Source organism: Terrapene carolina, unplaced genomic scaffold (genome assembly GCF_002925995.2).
Source record: "Terrapene carolina triunguis isolate 2854851 unplaced genomic scaffold, T_m_triunguis-2.0 Scaffold53, whole genome shotgun sequence".
NCBI lineage: Eukaryota > Metazoa > Chordata > Testudines > Emydidae > Terrapene > Terrapene triunguis.
The window spans coordinates 3,411,311-3,430,439 of NW_020664404.1; the positions used below are offsets into that span (position 1 = coordinate 3,411,311).

Below are 19,129 nucleotides of genomic sequence, written 5' to 3' on the forward strand. Positions count from 1 at the left end.
TGACAGCCTTTTGCTTGGGCTCTCCCCTGGGGTGGAGTGAGAGGGTGCACGCAGCATCCCCCCCCGCGTTCTTACACGTCTGGGTGAGGAGGATATGGAACATGGTGAGGGGGGAGGTAGGTTATACAGCGGCTGCAGCGGCAGTCTGACATCCTGCTCCCGTTCCTGAAGCTCCACCAGACGCCGGAGCATGTCCGTTTGCTCACGCAGCAGCCCCAGCGTTGCAGCCTGCCACCTCTCATCTCGAGCATCCCTCAAGACCTCACGGTCACTGGCATCTTTCCTAAATTTAGATACAGTGTCCTTCCACTCATCCAAATGAGCTCTTTGATTGTGGGTGGATTTCATTATTTCTTTGAACATGTCTTCTCTCGTCATCTTTCTACGACGCCTTATCTGAGATAGCCTTCTGGACGCAGGAGTGAGGCTTGAGACATTTGCAGCTGCTAGAGGGAGGGTTGAAAAAAAGGAGAGAAGTTTTTAAAATGATACATTTTACAGAACAATGCTTGCACTCTTTCATGGTGATCACTATTCACATTACATAGCACATGTGATTTCAGTACAAGGTCGCATTTTCCATCTTAATATTGAGTGCCTGTGGCTTTGGTGTTAGAGATCACAGACGCAGGTCCGGGCAACAGAATTCTGCTTGCATTCAGCCATGGTAAGCCATTGTCTTTCAGGGAAAGTGGGGCAGAAACTGGGTGGGAGAGGCTTGAAAAGGGAAGGTGGGAAGGGATAGGCAGAGACATGGGGCACTTGGAGAGGGATGTTTGGGAGAAACAAAGCAAAGGGGGTAAAGACAAGGATAACTGAAGGGATGAAAAGGGGATCTGAAGAGGCAGAAACCAAACTAAGCCCCCTCGCCCCTGCTAAAAGCTAACTGCAGGGAAGGATTTCTTATCAGCCACAGGCAAGCAGCCGACCGCGTGGCTAGTAACAGGGAATCCCTGCTGAAACCAAACCCACCCCCCCCCCCCACCCCTGCTAAAAGCTAACTGCAGGGAAGGATTTCTTATCAGCCACAGGCAAACAGCACAGTAGGAACGGCCACCTCTGTCCCCTTAATTAAGTTCCCATATTTCAAGCAGGTTACCATGAGCGATATCACTCTCCTGAGGATTACACAGCGAGATAAAGAACGGATGTTGCTTGAATGCCAGCAAACACCGGGACCATACGCTGCCAGGCTTTGTCAGGCAATGATACCAGATTACTTGCTGCAAGCATGGCGTGGACAAGTGTCCTACCATGGAGGACGGAATAAAGCGGCACTGCCCAGAAACCTTGTGGCAAGGCTTTTGGAGTACCTGCAGGAGAGATTCATGGAAATGTCCCTGGAGGATTTCCGGTCCATCCCCAGACACGTTAACAGACTTTTCCAGTAGCTGTACTGGCTGCGAATGCATCCCAAGTCCTCAGGGCAAAATAATCATTAAAAAACCTTGCTTTTGAACTATGTTTTATATTTTAAAAGGTAAACTCACCTGAGGTCCCTTCCATGGGGTCATGGTCTTGGCTACTGGCTTGGGAGGCTTGGGAGGGTACTTCAGTCAGGGTGAGAAAAAGCTCCTGGCTGTTGGGGAGAACGGAGTGCTGGGTGCTCTCTGCAAGATCCTGATCTTCCTCCTCCTCCTCCTCATCCTCATCTTCCCCACCCTCAGAATCCTCAGGTGTAGAGACTATCCCAGACCCGGTTTGCACGATCACAGGTGGGGTAGTGGTGGCGGCCCCCCCTAGAATTGCATTCAGCTCTGCGTAGAAGCGGCATGTCCGCGGCTCTGACCCGGAGCGACCGTTTGCCTCCTTTGTTTTTTGATAGGCTTGTCTGAGCTCCTTCACTTTCACGCGGCACTGATCTGAGTCCCTATTGTGGCCTCTCTCCATCATGCCCTTGGAGATTTTATCAAAAGTTTTGGCATTTCGTCTCTTTGAACGAAGTTCTGCTAGCACTGAATCCTCACCCCATACAGCGATCAGATCCAGTACCTCCCGTGTGGTCCATGCTGGTGCTCTTTTTCGATTATCAGCCTGCATGGTTACCTGTGCTGATGAGCTGAGGTATCTGGGGTCACCTGTGCTCTCCACGCTGAGCAAACAGGAAACAGGAAATGCAATTCAAATTTTAATGGGTCTTTTCCTGTCTACCTGGCCAGTGCATGCGAGTTCAGATTGCTGTCCAGAGCGGTCAGTGGTGCACTGTGGGATAGCTCCTGGAGGCCAATAACATCGATTTGTGGCCACACTAACCCTAATTCGGATTAACAAAATCGATTTTGACGTTACTCCGTTCGTCGAGGTGGAGTTCAGAAATCGATTTAAAGGGCCCTTTAATTCGAATTAACAGGCTCCGTAGTGTGGACGGGTGAAGGGTTAATTCGGATTAACGCTTCTAAATCCGAATTAAAGTCCTAGTGTGGACCAGGCCTTAGTACGCATAGATAAAGATTCTGTGGCATGCCAGTCTGTCTAGTTAAAATGCAATAAACTGGTTGGTTTCTCACTTTTCAAAAACATTTCACACCTGTGGTAAGAACTTCTGCTGACAGCCTGGGCATGATGCGCTGCTCTTCCTTTGTTAACTGGCAATAGGGTTTCATGTTATCCCTAGGAATTCTCTATAATGGACGGTGGTTTTAGTCAAAGACAGTGACATTAACATATGCCACTCTGTCTTTGCAAGTGCCTCTTAAAGCAATTTCAAATGTAGCCTTGCTCAAGTAAGCATAGAGAATATCTCATATTAAGTAGAAGCTAATACTAATCTGTGCTATGTTCGTATTTTAAAACTAGCATATGCTTAAAATTGCTACAGTGGAGGTTGATATGGTATCAAAATATGCTCAGCAGTTTTTCCTCCGAGGGATTTTGAAGTGCTTGTTTTATTCTCCCCGCCACCCCCAATTGTCTGCAAAATCTCCCCCTTTTTTTGGTCCGTGATGCAAGCCCTGAGTAGGCAGTAGCAGTCGTTGTTCTGAAGGCGAGGGATTGCTGCTGTGTTGCTGTTAGAGCCTAAAAAGTGGCAGCCAGGCAATCTTTATCAGTGATATATCCACTGATGATATGCAGCTGGCTTTGGTTTGCTGAAACTGAACTTCTTAAGTGCTGATGATGAAAAGATTGAATCTAATGGAAAGCAATGCTGACATAATAAAGATGATGCAGTGAAATGTCCTACCTGGGGAAAGAAAATCTGCATGCTTCAATCAAGGGTGGGCGGTTTATTTGGAGAATGGCCACTAGCACCATCGCTCTGCCTTTTCTGGTGGTTGTGTTCTTTGTTTTCTGATTTGCAAACTGAAAGGAACATAGAAATCTGAAGCGCTCTGAACTGTTGGTTTAGTGGAACTTCCTTATTTTCCCTCAGTATCAACATGAAAGCAATATTTTTGATTTTAGAAAAAAGTTTTTGGAAAACTTAACTAAATTGCAGCTGTATTGATCTGAATATTAGCTATTGTTGTGGGGGGAGGGTATTTAAATCAATGAAGTACATGTTTTGTAATTAAAATGTTACCCAGTTTATGCTATTTTAGTACAAGTAAAATAATCAGGCCTGTAGAGTGTATTCCTTGTAGTATATGTCAACTTAAAATTTGTCATCCTTTAATTTTAGACAGAATAGAAAAGAGAAACTTGTAGAATAACCCATCTATCCTCTGTGACTTCTCTTTATCACCCCCTGCCGATGCAAGGTTGCTCTCTCTGGCATGTTTAGTGTTTTGTCCAAGCTCAAATGTTAAGCAACCAGTCTTAGCCACTTCTCTTAGACTATACTACAGTCTTAGTCTTCACTGGTAAACAATTTCTTGAAGTTAAGAAAAAAAAATTCTAGAGCAGGTTAAAAAATGTTGAAATACTAGAGGGAATTTTCCGTGAAATTTTAGGCTTTTGGAAAAATTTCTACCAACATCCCCAAAATGTCCCCTACAGCTCATTGCTGTTAGTCACGCCTCCTTGGACCAACAGAAATAATTCCTATGAGCTGTTAAATCTGACTGCCCAGACTGCAGGCTGCCAATGTTACAAGCTTGGACCAAAATTATGAGAAGCTCATTTGTCAGTTGCTCCACTTCTGGTCTCGCACGAACAGTACTGAGCTCTTGTACTCCGTGGCCATTGTACAAACGCTAATAGCAAATGGACCAGGAGAAAGAGAGTTTGCTTTTGGTGTGGAGAATTTTTATTAAACATGGGGATGTAAAGTAGAGAGAGTCCCGCTTGCCTCTCAAACACCACGGTGAGTGTGCACAGCAGTTGTTAAAAAAGAAAAATGTTTAAACTTGTAAGCAGGACAGAATGAGTGAAAAAATATGGGTATCTAATAAATGTGAAACCTTGTGAAATGATTTTTGAGTCATTTTTCAGAGTAGAATCGTACAGAGACTTCCTAGTTTAGTTCTTTTATTGAAGTTCTCTATAGACACACTACAAGTATGGAACATATCAATAGCATGTTTAATGTCAAGTAGATTTAATCCAAAAAGCTTTCAGTGCCGTGTAAGCAAACTAAGAAAGGGCTTGAGAATGGGAACAAATAATGTTACCCAGAAAAAAAATCCTGATCACTTTTGCTAAGCCTATTTTCATCAGTGTTAAATTGACTATAGCCCCTTGATCTCAACCAAAATGTGAAGTGTTCAAAATAATGCTTCATGTTGGTACTGTGAGTTGGGAACGGTGATCAAGATTGACACATTGCAGCGTGTGTTCTTTATTGTGGAAGTGTATGTGACACTGATTGCTAATACAGTGTATAACATTAAAGGTAAAGACAAGAAAGGAAGCTGCAGCCTCTCCCGTATCGACAGCACCACCTGTCTTTTCCCTGTTGAAGAGAAAGCTGTGGAGTACTACTTTGCTTCTGACGCGAGGTGAGATTCTTCAGCATCTTTAGTGGATTCCAAGACAACTGTTGACATGCCCTTTAAATTTAGAGCCCTAATGGGTAACCTGGGTTACAACTGTTACTTTATCAATACTTAGCAAAGGGTGCGTAACAACTCTCATAGTGTCTTACAAACATCAACTAGATGTCACTTACTTGCCATTCATAAATTGCATGCCCCTCTTTACTGATGCCGGGGAGGGGGTGAAAGGCAGCTTAAATAAGACTTTGTTAAAGAAATGAAGACTTATCGCTTCTCGGCTCTCTGTGAGCTGAGGGGTGAAAACATTATTTACTGTGGCATTGTCCTAGTACAAGTTCATCAGTTAATATGATTCCAGAGATGAGTAATGGGAATCTTGTGAAGACAGTGGCCTAAATTAAAAAGACAGACCCAGAAATTATGAGGAGAATTGTGCAGTTCTTCTAAGGACTCTGTGTGCATGCCTAATTCCCTGTATCGCCTAAAAAGTCTTTTATGTTAACCCTACTGGAAGGTAAAAGCTAATGGTAAAAAACTAACCTTGTTGAATCCTTGGTGAAACCGTCGGTCTTTAGCATGTTAGTAAAGTAACAGTGTTTGTTCCAGAAACACATGTAAGTGTGACCATAATTGACTTCTGCAGCTCCTTTCATCTGAGAGTTTTGAAGAGCTTTAAGGATACAGCCTTAGGATACCCGTGTGTCTTTTCCCCCTTTTACACAGAGATTAAGTGATTTACCCAAGGCCATTTCTATGCTAGGTAAACAGGGTTAACTATAACCAGCTGATGTATTTAAATATGGTTTGCCCTGTCCAAAGTCGTGTTTAAAATCACATCAGTTAAAAGCTTGTATTTTCAAACCTATTTTTCTAGTGTAGAAATGGCCCAAGTCAACAGCGGAGGTGGGAATAGAATCCAGTAATGCTGGCTCCCAGTCTGCGGCTTGCAACGATTAGACTACGCTGTTGCATAATACACTTTGCCTTAGGAATTCATAGAGATTTCTAAAAGTGGGGCCTTAAATTAATCAAATAATGACACACTAAAAAGTGAACTGTGCAACTTCTTTAAATAAATTGCACGTTCGATTATGGACTCAGCTCTAGCCCTCATCTCCTTTGTGAAGTAGTGTCCTATGGCAACTGGTCTATTCTCTTTCTAGTGCTGTCATTGAGCACACCAACAGAGTGATTTTCCTTGAAGATGATGACGTAGCAGCTGTGGTGGACGGTCGTCTTTCTATCCACCGGATCAAACGCACAGCGGGTGACCACCCTGGGCGTGCAGTCCAGACCCTGCAGATGGAACTTCAGCAGATCATGAAGGGTAAAAGTTCTTCACCATTTCCTCCATTTAAATATAGGGCCATTCCCTGCCATCGGGAACCGGTGGTTTAATAACCAAAACTGTGGGGCTGACGATTCTCTCTCCCATTCAGAAGCATCCCTTGTTTCCCAGATTGGTCCCCAAAAGAAACTAGAACTTGCCCTTTTGGATCAGACCATGAGTCCATCAAGTCTGGTGTCTGATCTCCAGCGGTGACCAATTCCTGATGCTTTGGTGAAAGGTGAAATAACAGCATCATGCACCTTCCTGTGACACGATCATGTACAGGAGTGAGAAAAATCACTCCTGACCATTCTGACAATCAGCATGTTCGCCCCCATGTGTTCACCTGTTCATTGCATTAATAGTATAACAAAGTTTCCATTGTGTGTGTGTGTGTGTTTTTTTTTTTAAGGTAACTTCAGTTCATTTATGCAGAAGGAAATTTTTGAGCAACCAGAATCTGTTGTTAACACAATGAGAGGAAGAGTCAACTTTGATGACTACACTGGTAATTTAAATTAATCCTTTTACAGTTTTAAATCTAGCGCCTGCCAAATTTGGGGTGGGGTGATACAGAGTAGATGTGTGGCCTAAGAGAAGGAAGTTCTATATCTATGTAAGAAGAAGTGCCATTACGTAGAAGGGACCTTCCATAGCTGTGTCAGGAGAGTTCATTCTCCCTGCTGACAAACTTGCCATATATGATGGCTTCTACTATGTGGGCGCCGTCCTCTGCTAAGAAACAGACTGAGACGCTTCAGCTCTTTTAACCTAAGATGATATACAACCATCAGAGGGGCCCCGGAGATCAATGGGTTATGTGTGTCCTTGAGCGACTTGGCCATCGTGACTTTTTCATCCACATCCATTACAGTGAATCTGGGCGGGCTGAAGGATCACATCAAGGAGATTCAGCGGTGTCGGCGTTTAATCCTGATTGCTTGTGGGACAAGCTACCACGCCGGAGTTGCGGTAAGTGGTTGTCACTGTTTCCTTGCAAACCTTGGCTGAATTAGCTGCTGCTATTATGAATATTGAGCAGGTTAATGACCAGTCAGTTGTACTGTAGAAATATACACTCTGGGGCCAGATTTTCAATGGTGTTTAAGGAGCCCAAGTCCCCTTGACTTTGAGTGCCTAAGTCACTTTTGAAAATTGCACTTAAGTGCTTATGAAAAGTTTACCTGTAGTTTTCTTTATTCCTATAGCAAACTTCTGAAAACAAAACTTCTCATCATATGGTAAAATTGGCAAGGAAAGGGACAATGTAATAGTGAGAAGGCTTCAGAAAGTTAAAAGCTCTCAGAGGGGCACATCTGACTTGCTCCTTTGCTATTTATATATGTTCTAGGGGAAGTTCTATGGCTTGTGTTGTACAGGAGGTCAGACTAGATGATCATAATGGTTCCGTCAGGCCTTGAAATCTATGCAGGCTTTGATGGAACATTATCAAAGAGCCATTCACAATGCAGTGGTTCTACTTTATGCCACAGCATTTCATAAACACTTGCAGATTCAGGGCCGAGTTCAAACCATGTGTAACCCTGCTCCTCTGAGATACGATATAATCGCGGGGCACGAAGGTACGGCTCTAATTCAAACATTGTTGGGTCGCAGCATGAGAGCCCATATGCCTGGGATTCAAGATAATCCATACATTTGCTAAGGAATTTAAATTTTTTAAGGAAGATTGTACATTTAAAAAAAAAATCACACTTAAACCAAGCTGCATTAAATTAGTTCTTGAGAACCTGAAAATGAAACGGACACTCATCTGGCTAGTTTCATGATCGAGAGTAAGGGTCCCTAGGCTGAGGGGCTATTTGTGGCTTCTGGATGTACAGTACAGTGGAGTCCTGGTCTATGGCTAAAGCCCCAAGGCCCTCTTGTAATACAAATAATTATAGAAGACCATCAAGGGCTGAAATAGGTTTTCAGTTTTGCCCCCAGTACTGATTAGTGCTTTTGGGGTGCTTCAGGAATGTTATTTCCTAACGAACGCCCAGGCTGGAGTCTAGATGTCCTCTTCGGACAGGTTGCAGTGAAACAGATTATGAAAAATAACTTTACTTTGTAAACAATTTATGATATAAGCAGCTGTGTGGTGTTTGTCAATAGTACTCTACTTCAGTTTGTGGGTCTGCCCCATAGATCTTTTTGCAGTGCCAAGGTCATAAGTAACCTTTCTTATTACTGATCTAGTGTGATTTAGAATCTAGGTCTAGTGACTAGTCTTGTGTTATATTTTCATTAACCTGCATAATGGTATTTTGACTGTAATATTTTCCAGTGGTTGGCAATTTTGAAGGCTTCTTTTGTTAAAATGTGTTTAAACACATTATAACTTCCTGACATCTCTATTTTACCAGACTCGTCAAGTGCTAGAAGAATTGACTGAATTGCCTGTTATGGTTGAACTAGCCAGTGACTTTTTGGACAGAAACACTCCAGTCTTCAGAGATGACGTCTGCTTTTTTATCAGCCAGTCAGGTAGGGTCACTCCTGTACTACTAAGGAGAAATCCATAGGACCAAATTCTGCTGTCTGAGAGTAGGATTGCCTGGGGTATACACCACTGTAGAAATTGGCCCATAGAGAGGGAAAGGCTTATCTCATCCATCTTCATACCAGTGCAGGATACAAGTACTAGTGTGTTTTGTCTAGTCCTGTAGCAAAAATTGTTGTACCTTTCTGTAGAGAACTTTTCCCCAGCCTAATAAAATAGAACTTAGGATGTGGAATATCAGGTTAAACACTTATACATTTTCCCTTTTTAAATGTTTTCTTATTGTTCCTTTAAACAACTATAGGGGCCTCATCCAGTGGCTTTTGGAATACGTAATTTAACACAGAAATCATTACACAAGAATGTCTAAAATAACAAATCACACATTGGAATGGAGCATAAGCTAAAACACACACTTAGGCTAAAGAATAAATGGTATCCTTAATGGGCTACATTACACTGAAACCAGATGGATAAATTTTTAATATTATAGGACATTTGCAACAAAGCAAGGTGATTGTTCCCTTTTGTGGTGTCCTGTTATCTTGAACTTTAATATGAAAAGGCATATTTGGAAGGAAATAGCTTTTTTCCTTCTCTTTCCTGTCACTATATGCTAGGGGGAAAAAATGCAGTGAAATTAAATTGTGTTATCAAAATACAAAAGCCACCAGTGACCAATTTAAAGTATTAATAAATTCTTAATCTTTACTACCAGAAAACTCTACTGAAAAACTAACTTGTTTCAGCAGTGTGTTTCCTGGGTGTACGTGCTGATCATTTAATCTTTCAGCCAGTTTGACTATTCCAACTTTCACTCATGTTTTGAAGTACACATGTAGCTGCTGTTTTTCTCTAGGAACAATGCATCTGTTTCTAACATGGTTCCTGTTTGCGAGTGTACCACAGGCACACGCGTCCCCTTAAAATTTGGATATAACCAATAAACAGGATTCCTCTGATATCTGCATTATTCTTGCTGTCTCATGAGAGCAGAACACTGCTGAATATCTCCAGATGCTAGAAAACCAAAGTAAATGTTGAGGTCACAAATACCCCTCCCTGCATTGTTGCTTTAGCCTTTTAAAAATTCTTCAGTCTGGTGGTGATCTAAGCATTATAGCATGCAGTCAAGGATTTCTGAATATTGCTACATCATAGTAAAAGTAGAATCTACTGATTTAACCTTATTTTTATTACCTCTTGATGCAGCTTATACTGTGCACATACAGTTAGAGGGAATGCCCCTTGGGGTATTATTTATTAATGCATTCCAGTAAGACATGGCAAAATTAAGGGATTTTTCTTTCTAATATTGGCTTTGGGGCGTAGCTCTGCATGCAATAGAAGTGGATCATCAATACAATTTTCTGCTTATTTGAATCAAGTTGTTCAGAGGTGGTAAATAGCTGCAGAATTGTCACACTTTGTCTCCAAGAAACCCTGACTCTCTTCTTCCCCTCTGATGTAAACAATTGACTGAGCCAGCCCCATCTCATATAGTGCACCCCTAGGCCTTTGAGAGATTGTTTTTAAAAGGTTAAAATTGCATGGCATTTAAGCCAGACCCGGGCCAGATTGTGTGACCAAAATACCCCTGCACTTAGACCAGCCCCATAGTTTTCTACAGGTGGTAGATACAAAACCATGTTTTTTAGGGGAGAGGAAATTTCTGGAGGAAACCACCAAAAATGTAGTTTTGACAGCTTGCAGCAGAACGTTGTAATAAAGAATATTGGGGGTTATAAGTATTCAAATATGACTAGGAATAAGGGCTGTCTTATGGACCCAACTCTGCTCCTCCTCCCCATCTTGCCTTTAGAGTTTTTGGCAGTCTATTATTTTGAATTGGTGCATAGCAGGTATTATAAATTGTAGGACATTTATCCTTTGCATCTAAATGTTAACATGATTTAAGATATTGCATAGGTAGTATACTTGGGCCAAATTAACTTGCAACTATATATATATATTAAAGTATAGTGTTCTTTGCTCATGGTGAATTACTAATAACCAAGGCAAAAGAAGAGATCTATTTTCATTATAATTTGCAAGACATTTACCATTCCTGCTGAACACTTTCCATTACACTAAAAACGAATGGCACTCAAAGCATTGGGTAATTGCAAACTACAGTATCATCCTGAAACTTCCGCTGACCTATTTGACTTTGTGTCCTCCAGTGCAGAGTAGTAATAAGGCTTGCAATGATCTTGCCTATAACTGAACTTAAATTGTGACCATGTAAATTAATCTTTGCAGGCGAGACAGCAGATACTTTGATGGGTCTTCGATACTGTAAGGAAAGGGGAGCCCTCACTGTAGGAATAACTAATACCGTGGGCAGTTCCATATCCAGGGAGACCGACTGCGGTGTCCATATCAATGCAGGACCAGAGATTGGTGTGGCCAGCACAAAGGTGAATACCAAATAGATAGTTCTAGCATTCATTTAAAGTATAGTTGACTGTGCTTTTTATTCTAACTGAAGCTCTTTAACCATACTTAGACTGCATGGTACTTCACAGTGTGAGATTTTTAGCAGTTTATGTATTAGCCAGCTTCTGCACATTCAAAAAAAAAAAAAAAAAAAAAACCCTCCCAGTTGTGTTGGTACAAATTGATTAAGACTAAAACTACTACAGACTTCCATTGAGCCACAGAATGTTATGATGGAATAGTCTTAATATTTTAAGTCAGGGAACAAAGCAACTTCATTCTTTGATCCAAGGATATGTAGATAAGAAAAAACTATTTAAAGAATAATAAGGCATTTTATTTTAAACTGTTTCAATCTTAGTACATGAGTCAAAGGAATTAAAAATAAAATAGCTAAAATTGCTCAGTACACAACAGTAAATCTGATTATATACACGGACAAAGATTTTACATTGCCCAAAGCAACATATCTATTGTGCATTTAAGATGGAGGAGTCTGTCACTGAGTAGCAGGGTTGCAGACTGCTGGGATACATTTTTAAGGGAATCAGGGAGTTTTAACAGAAGGAAAGAGATAGAATCGTGGGATACCTTGTTACTACTTGGGTGGCTAACCACCATCTCACTTTTCCTTCCAAGTCTGTTCATATTTAAAGAGACCAGCTGTTTATTTTTTACAGAAAAAGTTAATGGAACCCTATTTTTATTTAAACTTGTTTAAAATGTGCTAATTTAGTGGCTCTTGGCACATGTACAATTCACAATCCAGATTCTGCTATAAATCTGGAGTAATCATTGAAGTTGATGGAGTTACACCTGTAGAAGTGAAAGGAGAATCAGTCCTGTTAACATTAAAATCTTACTGTGATCCACTTAGTAGTTCCTCCAATCCCTCCTGCAGTTAAGACTTTCCAGCTGCCTCTTCAGGGACTCTTCCATGAAGCAAGAGATGTAAATCAAACTTTACAGCATGGTGTAATTTATCAGGCTGGGGCTGTGGTGGACTAACAAGTTCCAAATTTGAGGACCCCCCTTAAACTCCATGTTTTCAGCCCCTTCTCATTTAACCCACATGCTGTGTGATATTACAAGAAAAAGGAGGTCGCTGCAGAATAGAGTTGTGCAGACAATGTGCCTGCATAATTCACACTGAAGGCAGTGGTCTTAGCCCTTGGTAGACAATTTACATCTCTACTCTTCCTCTTCTCTGTGGTTGTTGTAGTGGCATAGTTATAGCTTGTACATCACCTTCATGTTCATACAATATCTGCCCCAATCTCTCACCGGGGCTGAATAAGAGAAACATGTATGAGAAAATGAAGGAGGCTTCCTCTAACTGGTGGACAAGGAGGAGCAGGCTTATTTACCCTATAAACTGTTATCTCAGGTTAGTTTCCAGAGCTGGTTGGCAGAAAATGTTTTGAAAGTTTTTCTGGTTTTTGTTAGGGCAATTTTCCAACATTTCTCTCATAGTTTGCCCCGGGTGCTCCGTCTGTGGTGCAGGACACAAAAGAGGGGATTAAATGTCTGAATTATTCCGATGAAAGGAAATAGCTTCACTTAACGGCATACTAAAGGTAGTAATTTTAGTAAATAGCTATGCACTTAAAAAAAAAAAAAAAAAAAGGCTGTCTAACTATGGGGTTTAGTTGCCCTGGCTGATATAGTTGACCAAGGTACAGTGTAAAATATTTGCTTGATAAAGTGCTTCTGCACTTTGACATCATCTCTCTTAAACTTAACTAAATCAAAGCAGATTTCAATCTGCTACATAAATTCAGCCAAAAACCACAGTTGAGTTTAACAGTTCACTGGGGAATTTGATCATGGAAAATTCATGACACTCTCGCAAAAACTCGTGTGAGCTATTTGTCCATAGACTTTTTTTGCATTGCCAACACTGTACCGTTTGTAGGTCACTGAAAACGTATTTTCTCTAGTGATGCAGAGACTTACCTGTATGTGCTGCAGTTTCAACATAGATTGATAACTAATGATCAGCTGTAGAAGACATTGCTCAGAAAATCCAATTTGAGAACGTAAGAATCCAAAAGGCAGCCTTTGCTGGTGACAGAAAAAATCCAAGCACTGTTAACTGTACCAATTAATACAAAAGAGCAACTTTAACCTTCAACTGTATACTGCCAAGTACAACGGTGCTAGGGTCTTAGATTTAAAAAACTTTAGTCATGCAGCAAAGTTTTATAACTTCGGCAGCAAATTAGTTGATAAACTTGTTTTCCATAAATGATGATGGATGCATAGTTACAAAACATTTTTCTTTGTACAAACTTTAGATAGTTAAATACATTTCTTGATTCTGCTAGTAGTAGAATGCCTGAATAGCAAAAAATGTCAACACAGGCAAACCCATTGGTTTTTTTTTTGCAGTTATATTGCACCTTTCTTTCAAGGATTTCAAAGCACTTTACAGATTAAGCCTTGAAAGAGCTATGTTTTACACTATTGAAGCAGAAGCTTGTTTAAGGACAATTACTTTCATTTGAAAATTTAGCTACAACCGATGAGTTCACTTGTTAATTTTAATTCCTGGTTTGCTTTGCAGCCAGAAATGAAAGTTATCTGTTTGTAAGATGTTGGGTTTTGTTTTACTTATACAGCCTAAGAAAGGTGTAAAAGCTCAATCTGCAGTTCCCTGGCTCATTCTGTGCAGTTAAATATTTACCTTATGACAATTTGAGTTGAGCAGTCCTCCTCTTTAATTCTTGTTTTATAAGAAGTCAGTTAAAAATTGCAAGGTGAGATAGTAGCGAACAATCTACAAAGGCCAGACAAGGGGAAATGTTTGTTAGTCAAACTCTTTGGATTGAAATATCTTGATTAAACTCTCAGGTCAATAATCCAAAAAATTTTCTAGGAAAAAAAGCTGATGTTTAGCTGTTGTAATTTTAACCTTTTTGTTAATCTTTTCTTCTTTTAATGGCTGTATCAGAATTTATTACCCTAGAGATGGAGGGCATGATAGTACTAGTTACACCTCTAACTTTCATCCTGGTCCAGCTGAACTCAATGGGATTTTTGCCATTGACTCTAATGGTATCAGCCTTTATTCAATAAGTGCAATAAAAAGTAAATTCTCTCATTATGTGATATCAAATCTTCCACTTAACATGCCATAAGATAATAGCAAACTATTTACTTTGCACTGTTCTTGAACACTAAATGTGTGTGTGTTAGCTAAGGTAGTTAGGAATGAAATTGTTGCACAATTTGAAGAGATGTCTTGCACGTTTCAGTTGCTTGTTTCCTTACTTAATAAGGATAAAAGGTTCATTTTTATAGCTTGAAGTGACTTTCATGATAAAAACAGAACAAGCAGTTTCAAACTAGACTTTGATTTTAAGGGGACCTTTAAAAAGAAAAAGTTAACTCCTGAACAAGTTAAATGTATAGTTTTTAATGGGCACATTAAGCCACAAAACTGGTGTTTTCTCCCTTTAGCCGCTGATGGCATTACAGCCCTACAGCAGTGCTGTCTTAATTGTGGTGGTCTCCAGCTGTTGCCCAGGCTACATTAATTTCACAAAGCCATTGTTTGCAATACGGCATCTTTATGATACTTTTAAAATCTTAGCTATTAAAAATGATCCCAAAGCCTTGGACTTGATTCTCACTCATGTTACGTTCCTTTTATGACACTCAGTGTAAATGGACCTTACCATTTACGCTGGTTGGGATTTTCAAAGGTGCCACTGAAATTCAGTGCTTAAACAGGCACCTAATTTCCTTAAACCCCCAGACATCATTCTTTTGACGAGTGCAGGGTGCTCTTAAATAGCTTGTATAAATGCATGGTCCTGGAAATACAGATGTCAAAGTATTAAATTTGTGATACTTGGGCATATGAGGTTCTATATGTGTTCAGACTCTGTATAGACTGGCTGTCTAATCCTCACAATCATTGTCAATCAAGTAATGCCATCATGTTTAGAAGCATATAAAATATTTATCTGTCTCTCCTCTTTAGGCCTACACTAGCCAGTTTGTTTCTCTGGTGATGTTTGCCCTCATGATGTGTGATGATAGGATTTCTATGCAAGAAAGACGCAAAGAAATCATGCATGGTCTCAAGGTCCTACCAGGTATGAAGCATCTTTCTTAATATTGCATTTACACTGTTCTTGCGGAGTGAAATTAAATGCTGCATAGATCTTGTGCCAGCCCTCTACCAAGAGATTAAGTTCCACTGGAAAATAGGGCATCAGGGCAAGATGAAGATAGCTGGTATATCCACATTTCAGTGTGAACTTTGGACCTGATTCTCATTCAGAAGAATACATCGGCAGAGCAGTGTAAAGGGGCTTTGGTGCCGGGGGGAAAAAATCAGGCTCACTAAATCCCCACTGTAAAGTTGCAGTTAATATTAGAGGAAGGCAAACCAGTTTGTTTGCTCCTGGTACTGAGTAAATGTGTGTCTCTATCTCTTTAGTTTGTATTTTGGATTAACCCTTTGCCTCTTCCTAACTAATAGACTTGATTAAAGAAGTGCTGAGCATGGATGATGAGATCCAGAAACTGGCAACAGAGCTTTACCATCAGAAGTCGGTCTTGATTATGGGACGTGGCTATCACTACGCTACATGTCTTGAGGGAGCTTTGGTAAGGAGTTTCTCTTCCTTTAAAACCCCTCTGAACTGCCTTGGGTAGATCTGGATGATAAATGCACACCCACTGGCACTTAACTTGGATCTGAGGATTGTATGAGCTTTAAACATGGGTACCCTCTTGACATTATTAAACCTCATTGCCCTCCATTAATGCTGGATGGACTTTTACTTTTCCAATCACTGTGTTACTGCACTAAAGCTATGCCATTGGGTGAGTTCCTTTAATGACTGAGGGATTCTTTCAAGAGTGCTCAGTACCCATGTAATCGGGGCCAGATTTTCAAAACTGACCAGCACACCCTACAGTGCCCACTGAAGATCTGGCCCTGTCTTCAGCAGGAGTTATGTGCTGCTACTATTGACACTTAATATTTCCTCTTCTCACACTTACACAGAGTATGACCTTTTCAAGCCCTAATACAAACATTAAGCCGTAGTGCTCCTGGGAAGGAAGGTTGGTATTATCTGTTTTACAGATAGGGTTTAAAGAGACTTGGGGGCAAGGGCAGCTGTGGGTATAGAACCCAGGAGGGCTGATGGCCCTCTTCTGAGCCAGATCCAGGTTTCCAGCCTGCTTTAGCTGACTTATGCAAACAACAGACTGGCCCAGAATTCACCAATAAACAATTTAGTTAAATCACCCTTCCCCTGGAATGTGGAGGTAGCTTTAGAGCTAGTTTCTTCCTATGATGATGCATCAACACCTCCCTATTCTTGCTCAGTGTACTGAACAAGGGCCAAAGTGTAGCTTGATTAACAGGGATATCCTTCTTCCTCTCTAGAAAATAAAAGAAATCACATACATGCACTCGGAAGGCATAATGGCTGGTGAGCTGAAGCATGGTCCCCTCGCCCTGGTAGACAAGTTGATGCCTGTTATCATGATCATCACAAGGGACCATACGTATGCTAAGTGCCAGAATGCTCTCCAGCAGGTTATGGCGCGGCAGGTGAGTAATTGGAGATGGACGTGAATGGCATCATCCCAAGTCTAGAAGTTTAAATTGTTCCCTTCATTCCTAAATCTACTGTAAGCAGTTTTACGGTTCCTTTGTGGGATTTTAGAATGCCAGTTCAAGTCCAGCAGTAACAACTTTATTACCATCGAATGACTACTCAGTAGTCTGGGGCCAGTTAGAGCCCATGCCTAAAAATTGCACTCTGAAGTAAATAGTCTGTTGGGGCTTTTAGGTATCTTGTCGAAACTGACACTTAAAAGGTAATAGTCTAGTGTATGGCTTATTGGTTTAAAGAGGTTTATCTTGATGCATTATCTTGTTTTGGAATTTCATTTTTTGTGAAGAAGACTGCTGTAATTTTTTAAAATGAAATGGTTCTCTCTATGTGGAAGTTGTATCTAAGTAATGAAGGAAAATGCAGGTTAGGCTCAAAGTCTTTTCAAAAAAGCAACATGGCAAATGTAAAATACTGTTGCTATTCTCACTTGCCTTGTTCTGGATTATTTTTAAGTGAAAGGTTCCTGCCCTTCTTTAGATCAGTGGGAGTTTTGCCAGGGATTTCAACACAAGCAAGCAAGAGCCCTATCAGACAACCTTTCTGGAGTATTGTGTATCTAACTCTGCCTGTTACTTGTTGACACTTCTCTTTCTTCCAGGGGCGACCGGTAGTGATTTGTGATAAGGAAGACACAGAGACAATTAATAATAATAAGAGGACAATCAAAGTTCCTCATTCCGTGGACTGTCTGCAAGGAATCTTGAGTGTCATCCCTTTACAGCTTCTGGCTTTCCATCTTGCAGTGCTCAGAGGATATGATGTAAGTACTATACTACCTTTAAATACCTTCCTTTATTGTCTATATACTCTCCAAAGGACTTATAGTAGATCTATTATACTGAACAGAACCCTATACAGTTCTTTGAATTTACTAGCACCTTTAATCTAACAGTGCATTATAACAGAGTCCACCTGGCTCCTTAATGTGTGGCAGGCTAGAGCACTGTCCATTTACATCCTGGCTTGCCACAAACAAAGTCTTGTGTAGACAAGCCCCCTGGGTTTAATTAATTAAGCTTAATTGCCACTTGAGCTAGATCAGAGAAGTTTCCTGTACTTTGATTTATTTACAACAATTCTCTTGGCTGAACTACTATTTCCTACTTGCAAACCCTAGTAAAGAATGTTTGAAAAATAGTTTCTCAAAGTCACGTTTTATAGCACTTTTCTTTGAAACCGCCACAAGTTCTCAGACTTGTAAGAGTTAACAATGAACTTACATGACATACTTAACTAAATGTACTATGCGAGTCGAACATTCAGTACAGGGGTTTGTTTTTACTGGTAATATGGTTACACTGATTACCTTTTCTTGCTAAAATTGTAAAATTAACTAAGGGAGACTGAATAGTTCCCTGCAGTAACTTCTGTGTTCTCCCTTCTTTAAAAGGATCATGGATACACAGTCTCCAACTCCTACCCTTTATGCCTCAGATTAAACCTCTCTGAAGTAAATATTTTACAAAACACTAATAGTTTGAGCCTGTGCTACATAGGTGCAGGAGAGGCCTTGCAAGAGCAGTTTTGAAAGCTGCAACTAATATGAAATTTTTTTCATGACACGTTATTTGCTTGTTTGGACTTTTAACAGATGCTAGTAACTTTAACATTGTCTTACCTGAACTGGCCTTTCATGAAGTGTAAAAATAGTGGTATGTGTGGTCTTGCTTACAAAAATTCCATTTTTCTTTTTCTTTTTACAGGTTGATTTTCCAAGAAATCTGGCCAAATCTGTAACTGTAGAGTAAAAGCGCATCTGAATCTTAGGGGTATGGGGAGACATTTTGGGTACCAAAATACCTTGATTTTAAAGTCCCCTAGATCAAATCATCGTTTGTGTATAAAATCACCATAATTGTTACATTAGTGATTGTCAAATTGATTCCATATGTCATGTCAATAGCTTTGTTTTGTTGAAAGGTGTTCACTAGGAGACTTGGTAATCTTTTAAAGGAAGCAGTCTGAGGGGCAATTTAATGAGATAATTTAGGTATAAATGAACCTTACTGAGATAATGCAATTGACTAAAGTATCTGCAGTGCCTCCGCTAGTGAAGGTACGTGCCAATGTCGGACACTGAAATTAGAGCTGTATTAGGCCATGAATGAGTCTACAGAGATTCAGACATGATGGTTTAGAAGAGATTAGGTCAAATTCTGCCCTGTTTACATAAAGGGAAATCCAGTGACTAATCAGAATCTCTCCTTAAATCCTTTTATATAATTTGGTTAGCGAGCCTAAAATTAGCCTCAGAAAGGATCTGGTCTATGCCAAATGCCTAGCAACTGACAATCCTGCTGTTAGACAACATAACTATGGAGTTGTCACAGCTCAT

General features: G+C 40.4%; 1 protein-coding gene across 1 annotated transcript in view; it reads left to right on the forward strand.

Annotated features, from left to right (window-relative positions):
* The window catches only part of GFPT1 (glutamine--fructose-6-phosphate transaminase 1), a 52,742-nt gene extending 34,168 nt beyond the window's left edge, over positions 1 to 18,574 (forward strand). Inside the window, exons 9-19 of the mRNA XM_026657725.2 lie at positions 4,772 to 4,877; positions 6,038 to 6,201; positions 6,617 to 6,712; positions 7,079 to 7,176; positions 8,574 to 8,694; positions 10,973 to 11,130; positions 15,138 to 15,252; positions 15,642 to 15,769; positions 16,560 to 16,727; positions 17,393 to 17,554; positions 18,498 to 18,574. Of these exons, the coding sequence (XP_026513510.1) occupies positions 4,772 to 4,877; positions 6,038 to 6,201; positions 6,617 to 6,712; positions 7,079 to 7,176; positions 8,574 to 8,694; positions 10,973 to 11,130; positions 15,138 to 15,252; positions 15,642 to 15,769; positions 16,560 to 16,727; positions 17,393 to 17,554; positions 18,498 to 18,542 (1,361 nt within the window). The 3' untranslated portion in view covers positions 18,543 to 18,574. The remainder of the gene's footprint in view (positions 1 to 4,771; positions 4,878 to 6,037; positions 6,202 to 6,616; positions 6,713 to 7,078; positions 7,177 to 8,573; positions 8,695 to 10,972; positions 11,131 to 15,137; positions 15,253 to 15,641; positions 15,770 to 16,559; positions 16,728 to 17,392; positions 17,555 to 18,497) is intronic.
* The last annotated feature ends 555 nt before the right edge of the window (positions 18,575 to 19,129 follow it).